We start from the raw sequence: 12,642 nt of genomic DNA, 5'->3' as shown, positions 1-12,642 counted from the left end.
CTTTTATACGATTATGTTTGTGCATTATAACTAGCAGCGTTGTGCTTAAAAATGTAACTCTTTAACAACATTCAAGAAAAGATGTTAAAGAACTAACATCCGTTGCCGTGGCGAGATTTCGTTTTAGCTGTGACATTTGTTATTGTTTCCCATGCTACAGATTGTGCTTGGTACAGTCAGCAACACGGAGGAGGCTCTGCGCTGGCTGAGATACACTTACCTCTACATTCGAATGAGACTCAACCCGAAGGCGTACGGTCTTAGACAAGCTGAAGTCATGGTAAACCATATGGGTTATAGTTTTATCATCAAAATTTGCAGATTGCAGCATAGGTAGTCGCCATTCTCACTTCATTAACTTAACTGAATTCACGTCTTCAAATAGGCCATGTTCGCCTGTTTAAGTACTAAAATGATAACGCCTTTAATCAAGATGTAGTGTTTTCTGTATACTGTCATTTAGAAATAGTGCACACTCGCACTTGGCAAATACATTCTCTTTTGTTGTTTTTCCCATATTGTAATCGTAATTATTCTTATGGCTATTACATCTTTCATAATACTATACCGTTTCGCCAAAATTCCATGCAAAATAGCAGGAGAGAGTGCGGGGTACAGACACAGACCGAAAACCCTTCTCCGGGTAGGTTTCCACAAAGGCGGTGTGTCCACAGATGCGACTACAATATACCCCGCCCACCGGCCGGCGCCACCTGTTGTTCTAGATTGTGCATCACATCTTGGGAGGCGGTCGTGTTGGTAAACATAGCGTGGTTACAATCACTCATCTCACCTGCATAAAGATCATTATGTGAAAAAACTATTGCACGTGATCGGCGCGTTGGCGGCGTGTCAATCATTCTCTGCAATATTGAGCATGCGTGTTGAGTGTATCAAAGGGATGTTACCGCCGTTGCGTTTTCATTGAAGGGATGTCGGGATAATGGCGCGGTAATGTCAGGATAATGTTGCGTTACGCTACCATTGCTGGGTAGGATAGAATTTGGCATAGAGACCCCGTTTACAGCGCGAGGCTCGGCCACGGCCGAGCCCGCCTTAATTTCAGTGTAAACGCGCAAAAGGCCAAATGCGGGGCCAAAATTGGCCGCGCATTTGGCCACGCTCTGGAGGTGGTCTCGGCCGAGCCTCGCACTGTAAACGGGGTCCTAGTTACCGCGACAGCATCTGAGCAACATTTTGCGGGGACCGTTTCAACAGACAGGGTTAAAACAAAAAATACTACCCGGACGCTACCTGCATGCAGTTGTCGCGCAACTCTAGTTTGAAAGGCTCTGTTTAAACGGGGCTTGAGTTTTGTATGGATGATTTCCTCTTATAAACGAGATAAATGATTTGAAAAAAAAAATGAGATGAGTAAATAAACTCCAGCATACCTGACTGAATAACAATCAACCACCAAGTGTATTAATCTTTGAAAACGGCGCGGAGCTTGAAGGCGCTTGATATTACTTAGAGCTGCTTCTTTCCCTTACGTTATTTACAGGATGATCGAAACTTCCAGAACGTTCTCGAAAAACTGGTGACCACATCTGCGCGCCTGCTCCAGAGGGCTAAGATGGTAAAGACTGACGTGAGTTCCAGATCCTTCGAGTACACTGAGATCGGACGTATCGCGAGCCACCTGTATGTCACGTGGCAGACCATCCAACACTTCAACGAAAAGATCCCCATTTGTCGAGACGAGGAGGAGATATTCCCCATGATAAGTGGGGCGCATGAGTTTAAACAAGTCAAGGTAGGACTTCGGTGGTCTTTTAACACCCGGCATTTTTTTCTCTTTTTTTTTTCCTCGTCTTGCTTCGATGTCAAATAAAGTCAAAACACGATAATTTCATTGAAAGTGAAACTGCTTTACGATAATGGTGAAACTATAAATACTTGACCACATCACGCCTGAAATTCACGTTAAAAGAAGTGAGAAAACAAACATTTCCCATTTCGTTTCCTTTGAATATCTATATTGTATAGATACATGTTCTTTTCCTGTGTATTGGGTAAAGAATGTTTTTTTTTTGAAAAAAATGTTTCGTCAATAATTGTTCCTTTGTTAGAAATTTGGTCTTGGAGAGGTTTGTTCTATTAGAATTGAAATACTTGTCCACAAGCAGATTGTTATTATTATTTTTTTTTTGGCATGAAAAACAACCACAAGGACATAATGAACGAATATGCATCAACTACGAATTGCCTTTATGAGACAGGTTCGCAAGGAGGAGAAAGACGAACTGGAAACCTTGGATGAACGATACTGTGAAGTATACGTGAGTTACGCCAAGCCAATCGAGTCGGGAACTGCAAAGGTCAACATCCTTTTGCAGGCGTACATCTCGCGCGTTAAACCGAAAGCTTTTTCATTGGTCTCCGATATGAACAACGTAGCACAGGTAAGAAAACTTATAAATAGCAGCCATTTATATCAAAGTTTATGCAGGTGCATATCTTGAAGGAATAATTTTGTTCTCCATTTCATATTATCTTCTCCATTAATTTGCTCTCTTGATGAGATTACATAATAGGAAGCAAACTTAGCATTACAGGCCAGTGTTGGTGTAGCCGTAAAAACAAAACAGCAAAGTCGGAGTTAATCTTACATAACGAATTCGAGAACATATAAAGCGTGCTTTGCCGGCAATATGGGAATCAGCAGCTGCTCTTTAACAGACTTTTGTTCAAAAAGTGTCACCTACCTACATGAAGACTTGGCACGTGATGTGCTTTTCTGTTCTGTAGAATGCAGCTCGCCTCATGCGGGCGCTCTTTGAAATGGCCCTGGATGCAGAACGCCCTCACATGGCTGATCAGGTTCTGAAGTATGCAAAGGCCGTGGATCAGCGAATATGGCCCAAGGAGAACCCGCTCAGCCAATTTCATTCCTGGGAGTGCCACCACGTTATAGCCTCTGCTCCGCACATTACCGCAGAAGACCTGAAGAAGATGGACCCACTTGCAATAGGTACATGGCATGCCTTTAGAATGTCAACAATAATTATCATCAGTATTATTTCATAATCACAGCGCAAGTTCAGCGCAGAACAACAGCCTGATGTAGGTTCATGGAATGGATGTAAAAAGAAATGGATATGATGCTTAAAAAATTATTGATAAGATACATTCGGTCAACTCACAGATGTGCTACATTGGTCTTTCTTTCAATTTGTCTTTTATCCTGATCTCTATTCATGCTATTAACTTTGATGAGTGTGTCACAGATTGATTTGAAGGTTTGTTTCTTTGTTTCTTTGATCATTTTTTTCAAGGGTTGATTTGGATCTATTTGAATTGCTTGCCAAGAAATTGATTAAGGACGTATCCAGGAAAACCTTCACCACTGCCTTCCAGGGAATATTTCTTTTCCTTTGACTTTGTAATTATGCACAGCGTGCTTTATCTCAGGTTGTCATGAATGAAAAAAAAAATGAATAACAAATTGTCACAGAATTTAAAATCTCACGTTTGGTGAGCGAAGGACACTTTTCGCTGTTTTTTTTCTCCCTCTATCAATGTCTATTGCCTGACATATAAGACACAATAAGTGATCAATTCTAGCGTGGGAGTGCTTTAAAAGTACATGTACCTGCTCTTTATGATTTAGTACCAAACGTGATTTTAAAATCGTACAAAAACTAAGGGAACGTTAATGCTCAATTCACTACACAGGTAAGCCCTCAATTATAAACTGATCATTAAATCCGGGACATTATCACTCTCCTTCATGCACGAACATATTCTTTAAGACACACGAACTCCTACGAACACTTCCAAACATTTTTTTTTTCTGACAAGACACTGAAGATAGAGATTAAAAAATGATTATTTGATTTTCCTTGTAGCTTGTCAGTTTATCGTGTCCATGTATCTCTTTAGGTGACATTGTGTACAACAACAATAAGAAGATAAGTAAGGATGAAAAACGCAGATGTGGTCTTCGGGTTCAGGACATAGCGCGCCAACTACCTTTCGTTAGCCTAGATGTCTCCCTCCAGCCGCTGGATCACTACACGCTGCGGATTTGTGTGAAGGTGACTCCAGATTTCATTTGGAAGGACTGGAATCACGTCTGTGGTTCGGAACACTGGTGGATTTGGGTGGAAGATAGCAGTATGGATGTACTCCACCACTACGAATACTTCAGTATCACAAAGAGACAGGTATGAAAGTATATTAGGTGTCCAACACATAGACACTGTACATTGAAACCGTCACTCCTCAATTTATAGCATTGCGCATAAAGAATGAACTTTCTAATGAGACTACGCGCAGTGGTTTTGCATTCTTCACTGGGGATTTGTTGATGTTCAAATATTACTTTAAAAAACCCACACCTGATAATAAACAGGATCAACAGCAAAACAATGATACCGTACACAATAAATGCACGTTGGAAAAGCATTACGTGCAATTAACACGTATTGTCAATAGAGGGTAGGGGTGTTGGTTTCAAAATTACGGCTCAACTGAGTGCGTCAAAATAACAACCCACGCATTCGAAGCAGTTATCTTGAGCGTGTGCCGCAAATCACATTTTTAATGCGCGCTTGTGAATTCAGAGTATTTTCTTTACGTGTGAGTAAAATTTCAGGCAAATTGTGAGATATTTTAAGCAGTGGTGGATTCAGAGGGGGCGTACCGGGCGCGCACCCCTCTTTATATTTTGTTAAAACAAAAGAAATACAAAGAAAACAAATGGAGGGGGGGGCGTGCACTTTCTTTAATTTTGTAAAGGCGCCTCCCCTTTATTGAATTCCTGGATAGAAAAAACATTGGTAGGCCTACAGAGTGTCGATGTGTTGGACACTCAACTATACATTGTGCTTGGAGCAATTCATGACTTCAGTTTGAATCGTCTTCATTTTCACATTTCCACTCTCAAATTACTTTCTGAGGCCTGTTGCATGAAAATTTTTACCCGAGAAAAACTCAGGTTGATTCTTCACAGAGTTTTTGTCCTATGTTAAAGTCAATGGCAGCATCATACGAACCTGAATTTTCAGTTCTTACCAGAGTTTTTCCCAGGTTAAACTTTTGATGAAACAAGCCCCTAATCTTTCTGCCTGTATTCTTAGGCCTATTCCTCTTCTGGTACTCCGACCATTCAGTAATTGAATGAATTCAAAGCAGAGAGAGAACAAAATACAGAGCAAAAAACTCAAGATTCACTCTGGAAGAAAAAAAAAAAGAAGATCTTAACATTTATCCTGACATTACCCTAGGTTCCAAAACATTTCTCTCAAATCTTCAAAGGTTGAAGCAAAGGAGCCGCAAGATTTGTTCTTCATTGTTCGTCTCCCATGTGATCGAGATGTTGTGTACACCGTGCGGGCGATATCCGAGGACTGGCTGGGAGTGGAAGCTGAGGTTTCAGTGCGTCTGGATGACTTTCTGTTGCCTTCCACAAATGAATTCTACTCAGGTACAGTGACGTTCTGCAATGACTGAATGTAGATTAACCTTTGGAGTTTACCTAACTCCGAAATATCATCTATAGTCGGAATGAAAAGCCCTTCGCAGGGACTTAGCACTCATTTTGTCTTAAACCTATAATCCAAATATGTCTAATTTCCCTGTACAGTCAAACCTGTCTCCCAATGGAGACAAAAAGGTGGCCGTTATAGACAGTTGGCCGCTAGAGACAGGTTCTTTAACATGCTTTTTATTTCGGAGGGAATTGTTTTCAGTGGTCGTATATAGGCAGGTGGCCGCTTCAGACGGGTAGTCGCTGAGACAGGTTTGACTGTATTTGGTAAATTTCGCAATCAAAATACAGTTACAGAAAGATCAAGAAATACAAAAGCGAAGATTCTATTTAACCGGAAAACGGTACTAATAACTGGAAGGAGATGGGGAGGCAAATTTACAACTGAACACATAATGTGGTCACTTCAATTAATATAACAGAAAAAGACAAAATAAACACCAACCAGCACTCTTCTGAAAGAGGGGGGGGGGGAGGAGGAGTAGGCCCTACATGTGCAAGAATTTATTTTCCGGCAAGTTACAAGAATGATGTTACATGTCCATCTGTTCGTATAGTGGAAGTCAAAGTTTTAAAAATGTTGACGTAAAAATATTATTTTAGAGATTTTTTATATATTTGTGATTTGATTGTTTATGTTGTCATTAATACTGACATTCAAATATTTATATTCAAATATAACTTTTTAGACATTTCATGCGCAGAACCTGCTAGAAATGCCATCACTGAACTCTTGGACTCTGAGTTAGAGAAGCTGTTTGACTTTCATCACTTCAACGCCATTCAGGTAAACTCATTGTTTATTTCGGTTAATCATCTGCGCTATAAAAATGGCAACGAGTTACGACTTGAAATACAGAGCCACTTTGATAGCAAGAAAGAGGAAAACGAATTCAAAATTACAATGGTCATTATACTGTAACACTAATATATATTGCTACCACAGCTACCTTTATACCTAGTGTTTTCATTGTGGTTCTTTGCAATCAGGTGGCCTCTTCAGTTCAACCTGAAACACTTTGCTTTGCTTGATGTTCTTATTATTATTTTATACAGATGGGTCAAGCGAGATGAAGTTGGTAATGCAGTAAAATATTTTGTCTATAATCTTCCGCTCGGATGGATTTGAACCGATATTTTTGTTATTGCTTTGTTTAAGATTTGACAGCGCTCAACACATTACTATACAACATTGCATTGATAATGTAATTGTTATGAAAGGGACCACTTGTTCCCCAGCCCCCCCCCCCCCAAAAAAAAAAAAGAAGAGAAAAATGACTAACAATTAGTTTCCGTTGGTCCACAGCAAAGTGTCTTTAACCAAGTCAACACCAATGGCAGTGACGGTAACGTTCTACTTGGCGCCCCGAGTTACTCCGGCAAAATCGTGGCGGCCGAACTCGCCATGCTTGCATTGTTCAAAACAGAACCATGGTCCAAGGTAGGATGTGCTATGCCTCTAATGTCACTACTCCAAACTGAGTAAAATACTCATCCAATAACGTCGAACCATAAACACGTTCAGTCTGTTTTTTTAGCATCGTTACATAAATGCTCATTCCATTTATTTCCATTTTGTAAAGTACCTCTCAGACAACGAAGGTATTTTCTCGTGGCACTTCCGGGTTTCATCATCAGGCACAATCGGTAGTGACAAGAATGGTTTCTTCAAAAAAGCACGCCCCTTTCATTGTGTTTTTTTTTTTTTGTGTGTATTTCTTTTATTCAAAAAAATTAATAAATAAAGGGAAGCACATGCCCGGTGCACCCCGGATCCGCCACTGCTATGCCAATAGCACTATCTTTGACATAATTGATTTAGAACAGCTCCACTATAACAACTTCTTTAGTGTGCTGTTGTATTATACCAAGTGTATTTCTCATTCAGAGTGGTCATGTACAGTGTCTTTGTTTGCCATGTCATTAACAATCAGGTAGCGTACATCGCTCCTGTACGAGCGTTGGCTGTCAGACGGTTCACCGACTGGAAGTCAAGATTTGGGGAGAAACTCGGCAAAAAGTAAGTCCTGTCACAGAGCACTGCCCTATCTCCTTCTACCACCCGAAACTATTGATGCTATTATAACCCGATCTTCAGGATCGTTTTTCGCCTGTCGTCCCTCGTCCCTAAACTTTCCACATTGTCAGCATCTTCTTTGAAAACCCTCCCCCCAGATTTAAAAAAAAAAAAATTACGTCATCATCATAGTCGTCCTCGTTGTCATCCTCTGTATTTCAGTCGTTGGGACTTTGTACAATCTAGACAAAGGCTAAAAAAGATTTAAAAATTCTAGGTACTGTTGCGGGGTTGTTTGTTCGTTTGTTTATTTGTTGTTTTTTGTTTGGCATTTCTCAACCAATCCACAATTGTCATAATTATAATTATGAGTATTAAATTTCATGAAATGTAGGTAAATGATATTGCTGTTATCTTTTCATACTTTTTAGTGACAATTTTACACTATTTAGAGTTTCCACTGTTCTATTGCCCAATATATGGTTGGCAATTTTAGGGTTAAGGTATCACCGTCTTCCTTTCAGCACATTATGCTCGCTCTGGAGACATCGGGTATATCATTGTTTCATCGATTTTCTTCACAGAGTACGTATTTTGAACGGGGACTGTATCTCAGACGAAAGGTCAATCCAATCTGCTGACGTCATAGTGACGACAGCGGCGAATTGGGAAGCAGTAAGCCGCACGTGGGAGACTGTCAGGGATGTGTCACTCCTAATCCTCGATGGCCTTCAGTTCCTCGGTATGACGCTTCATCTTTAGTATGTCACCATATCTGACTTTTTTTTTGTCTCAGCTTAATATTTACTTGTTGAAGCGAACTTTGGATACTTATTTAGGAGTTCGTATATCAATTTTATTTATTTGTTTATTTATCTACTTATAAAATCATGTGTCTATTTATCTTGTTTCAGTAGGGTAGTTTTGTCAGTTGATAAAAACATTATTATTCTTATAGGTCCTACAGATACATCACAATATAGACACATGAAAAAAAGAAATAAATGATATAATACATAATACAGTTACTGCAAACTTTATACATGTACAACAAGGCCACATTGTTCTTCATTTTTACCATTACAATTCACTGAGAAGTAATAATTCATTGGAATCTTAGAAAAATATTAGAAATTTTCAAAATACAATGCAATACATTTGTGGTTTCATGCGGCAGGTGATGAGTGCGGTCCTATGATGGAAACCATCGTTGCACGAGCCAAGCGAATGTCCCATCATACGGGGCGTGTCGTGCGTATGGTTGGTCTGTCGACGACAATGGCTAACGCCAAAGACGTTGCCCGATGGTTAGAAGTGGACGACGTAAGTGTGTGCTGCCGATTATGACGAGGATGCGAACATAATGTAGTAATCTAAAAATAGAAGTATTTGTTGTAATAGGAATTACATTGATACTGTTATTGAGATTGGTAACGAATGAAGTTATACTTTCCGTCGTCAAGGTTGATATTATTTTCATCATAACCCCGTTCCGCATATGCCGTGGAACCTGCTTGCATTTTACTCACTCAAAGGTGTCATTCAAACTTTCTCTAATTTGGCTATGATAAATCGCATTGACTGTCATTCATTTCAAAAAGTGAGGTAAAAGGTTTGACTCAACCAAACTTGATTCTTCTCAAACAGTAGTACTAGTTGTCAATCTCCCTCCGTAGACTTGGAAAAACTTTTTCATATCTGTCAAAGCACTATTTCCTATTCGAGAAAGTACTCCTGTACCTCTCAGGAGTTGTGGTGGCACAAATCTTGATTTGTCACATTACGCATAGATTTGTAGGGATAACCCTTACCAAAAAAAAAAAAAGTTGAATGGAATGCCATTGAAATTACCTTTCATTTACCCTTCAGTATCTACCATTTGAAATATTCTGGTTTTGAATGGTATACCATTCAGTCTACCATTCATTTACCTTTCAGAATTTAACCCTTCATTTACCATTCACCTTTATAACTTTTTTTATATAATTGGAACGTCTAATTTGCATACCTTTGATCATTCACGAAATATCATTCAGTATACCATTCAGTCTGCCATTCACTAACCCTTCATTTACCATTCAGATTATCATTGAAACTTTGGAACATGTAATATGCACATCATTCATTTACCCTTCATTTATCATTCAGAACTACCACTGAAACTTATTTAGATAATTGGAACATGTAATTTCCATACCATTGACCATTTACAAAATGCCATTCAGTATACCATTCATTTACCCTTCACTTACCATTCAGAAATACCATTCAGACTGATTTTCTCACCATTCATTTACCATATGCACCATTTGTTCACCATTCTCCGTTCAGAACTATCATTCAAGGTCGACCATTCACATACCATTGAATTTACCATTCAATTGGTGCAGATGAAAATTGGGCTTTAACTTTTTTTGCAAGATACACACACAAAAAAAACAACACTTAGGCCTATGCAATAGTACATGCCATTTTAAAATGAGGACTTCAAAGTTTATTTGACGAAAATCGAGTTTAGAATAGCTCAAACATCCAAAAACAAAGTAAAACAGAATGATCGTAATAAAGTGTGGGTTTCACACTTTATTATTATCACTCTGTTTTGGATATCTCAGCCATTTCAAAATCAATTTTTCATCAAATAAACGTTTAAATCCTCATGGAATTACACGCTCTTTCATATTTCATAAGAGGTTTCTCACTATCTCACCTAAAAAAAGTAAAACCTGGGCCCCATTTCATAAAGAGTTTATTCGATGACAACTCTTTGCTGGAATGACTATTGTCATGGTAACGACAAGAATACAGCTTCCTGATTAGCTGTTTGCTGTGGAGAGTGGTCATTCCAGCAAGAGTTGTCATCCTAACATCTTTTATGAAATGGGGTCCTGAAGTTAAGTCTCAACCAAAACTATACGATCCCTTTAATTTGATTTTACCCTTCAGTATTCACCATTGGTCCACCCTTCATTTTACTACTGGAGCTTACCATTCAACATTTACCTTTCATTCATCCTTCACCATTTGCAAACCATTGACTTGACTTACCATTCAGTTACAATTGACTTACCATTCAGCGTCAAAGACTCTGGCCGCTGGAAACCCACCGTTCAATTACCCTTCAACATTGACAGTTACCTTTCATTACCGTACAATTACCCTTCACCATTGCCAGTTACCTTTCATTACCATTCAATTACCATTGACGATTTTTCTAAGGGTATGCAATAAATGAGGTGCTTAACAACTAATAATTATTCATATCATTAGCAGTAATTTTGTGTACCAATATTACTATAATATCATTAGCTTGCAGGCAAAACCATGACAGTATATATATGACGAAAGTGATTTTCATTTCCAGTAGGGCAGGCGTATTGGAATCTTTACTTGCCCACCTCATAGCCAGTTCCCAGCTGATAGCAACATGGTAGGCAAGATTACCGTGTGAAGGGGGACATTATTGTCCATTATCGATGCATTGATTACATGTTACGGTTAATTTGCTTTGATTGCCTCAAAGGATCACCTCTTCAACTTCCAATCGGTTCACCGACCTGTGAAGCTGGAACTCAATGTGGCAGAGTTCTCGGGGAAATTCTACCACATCCGAACCGCAGCGATGAACAAACCCGTGTTCAATGGTAGGATGAGAAATAGAAATGACTAAGTTTACAAATGCACGTATATATACGTGCACAAACGCAGGCAAACAAGCACCCAAACACACTAAAACGGTCACAATATTTTCCCACATTACGAATTTCTTGATGAAGCGACTTAATTGCCCTTTTTCACTGAATTTGTATTTTTATCTCGACCCTTGGTGGTTTCTCTGGCGAATTTTTCCTTAAACAGTTGTACATAGCCGTTCAAGTCTGAAGGAATGATCACATTGTCGTTCTAAAGTATTTCCCCCCTAAAATGACACGTGTACACCTGATTACTAGAAGACTTGTCTTTTGTGATGGGTAAAGAAGACATATGCCAATAAGATAAGTGTATCTTAATTGACAATTAAGGGTAACTTCATGAATTGTACAATAGATTAGGATGAGTTTATTTCCACACGTGGCAAGTTCGTTTATCTCTATTCCCATGTTACTATCATGCATTTAACCCCTGTATCATAATGCTCGTGTGCGTCATATCAAATAAATGCAAATTATACGTAAGACTACACTTGTATATTTGCAGATTACACTGCAGACAAAACAAAAATCAAGAGCATAAAGGTTGCAGTCAGTATCGGCAAAAACACAAATTAGTAATACTGACAAGAGTAGGGACTGCGGAACGTTTTTCAGGGTGTGTGTGGGTGAAGGGAGCTGTGGGACCGGGGAGGGGGTCAAGGTCAAGGTCAATGCTGGGTTGGGAAGAGAACGGAACCCTTGGAAATAAATAGGTGTTGCATTTTTTCAATTGTTTTTCCTATTCTTCTGTTTTTAGCCAAAGTGTGTGTGTGTGGGGGAGTTGGGAAGAGAACGGAACCCTTGGAAATAAATACGTGTTGCATTTTTTCAATTGTTTTTCCTATTCTTCTGTTTTTAGCCAAAGTGTGTGTGTGTGTGGGGGGGGGGGGGGGGGTCCCGGCCCCTGAGAGGGAAATACGAAGACTCCAATATCAAGGCCTGTGTAACTGGAGGTATCAATGCATTAAGTGGTTTATTTATCATGGGGGCAAAATTGAAGCATATTATCATAACGATTGAGTTCCACCTTCCACGCAGCGATCAAGACCACGAAGAAGCGGGTACTGGTGTTTGTATTATCCAGGAAACAGGCAACAGCGACCGCCTTCGAGCTGGTCGCATTTCTCCGCCACGAGGAGAATCCACAAATGTGGTGCCGCTTGAAGAAAGAAAAGGTAATAATATTTTGGTATAATAGATAGGCCTCCTCAGTATACACATATCTGAAGCAAAAACAAAGTGTAAATACAGAAATACGTTCAGATGTTTGAAGTTCGCCTGTTACAACTACATAATGTATCTTTGAAGTTGGAGTTGAATGATGTACATTAAGGAAAAATTTTGTAATTATTCGACATGTTGTTGATAATCTACGCGTAAGTTAGATGTGGCTTGATCTAAAGGGTTTAGCCGTATTCACATATTTTCCTAATTTACCT

General features: G+C 39.3%; 1 protein-coding gene across 1 annotated transcript in view; it reads left to right on the top strand.

The window, feature by feature from the left end:
- Positions 1-12,642, top strand: part of LOC139743947 (activating signal cointegrator 1 complex subunit 3-like) — a 40,799-nt gene that overhangs the window by 16,337 nt on the left and 11,820 nt on the right. The window contains exons 11-24 of the mRNA XM_071654414.1: positions 161-333; positions 675-759; positions 1,505-1,756; positions 2,223-2,405; positions 2,752-2,974; positions 3,886-4,169; positions 5,263-5,431; positions 6,199-6,281; positions 6,801-6,935; positions 7,429-7,514; positions 8,096-8,253; positions 8,689-8,834; positions 11,035-11,155; positions 12,242-12,378. Coding sequence (XP_071510515.1) covers positions 161-333; positions 675-759; positions 1,505-1,756; positions 2,223-2,405; positions 2,752-2,974; positions 3,886-4,169; positions 5,263-5,431; positions 6,199-6,281; positions 6,801-6,935; positions 7,429-7,514; positions 8,096-8,253; positions 8,689-8,834; positions 11,035-11,155; positions 12,242-12,378 — 2,235 coding nt within the window. The remainder of the gene's footprint in view (positions 1-160; positions 334-674; positions 760-1,504; positions 1,757-2,222; positions 2,406-2,751; positions 2,975-3,885; positions 4,170-5,262; positions 5,432-6,198; positions 6,282-6,800; positions 6,936-7,428; positions 7,515-8,095; positions 8,254-8,688; positions 8,835-11,034; positions 11,156-12,241; positions 12,379-12,642) is intronic.

The sequence above is a fragment of the Diadema antillarum genome, unplaced genomic scaffold (genome assembly GCF_040938485.1).
Source record: "Diadema antillarum isolate AM-2024a unplaced genomic scaffold, OU_Dant_1.0 seq00001124_RagTag, whole genome shotgun sequence".
NCBI classification, from domain to species: domain Eukaryota; kingdom Metazoa; phylum Echinodermata; class Echinoidea; order Diadematoida; family Diadematidae; genus Diadema; species Diadema antillarum.
This window is presented reverse-complemented; position numbering and strand designations above follow the sequence as displayed.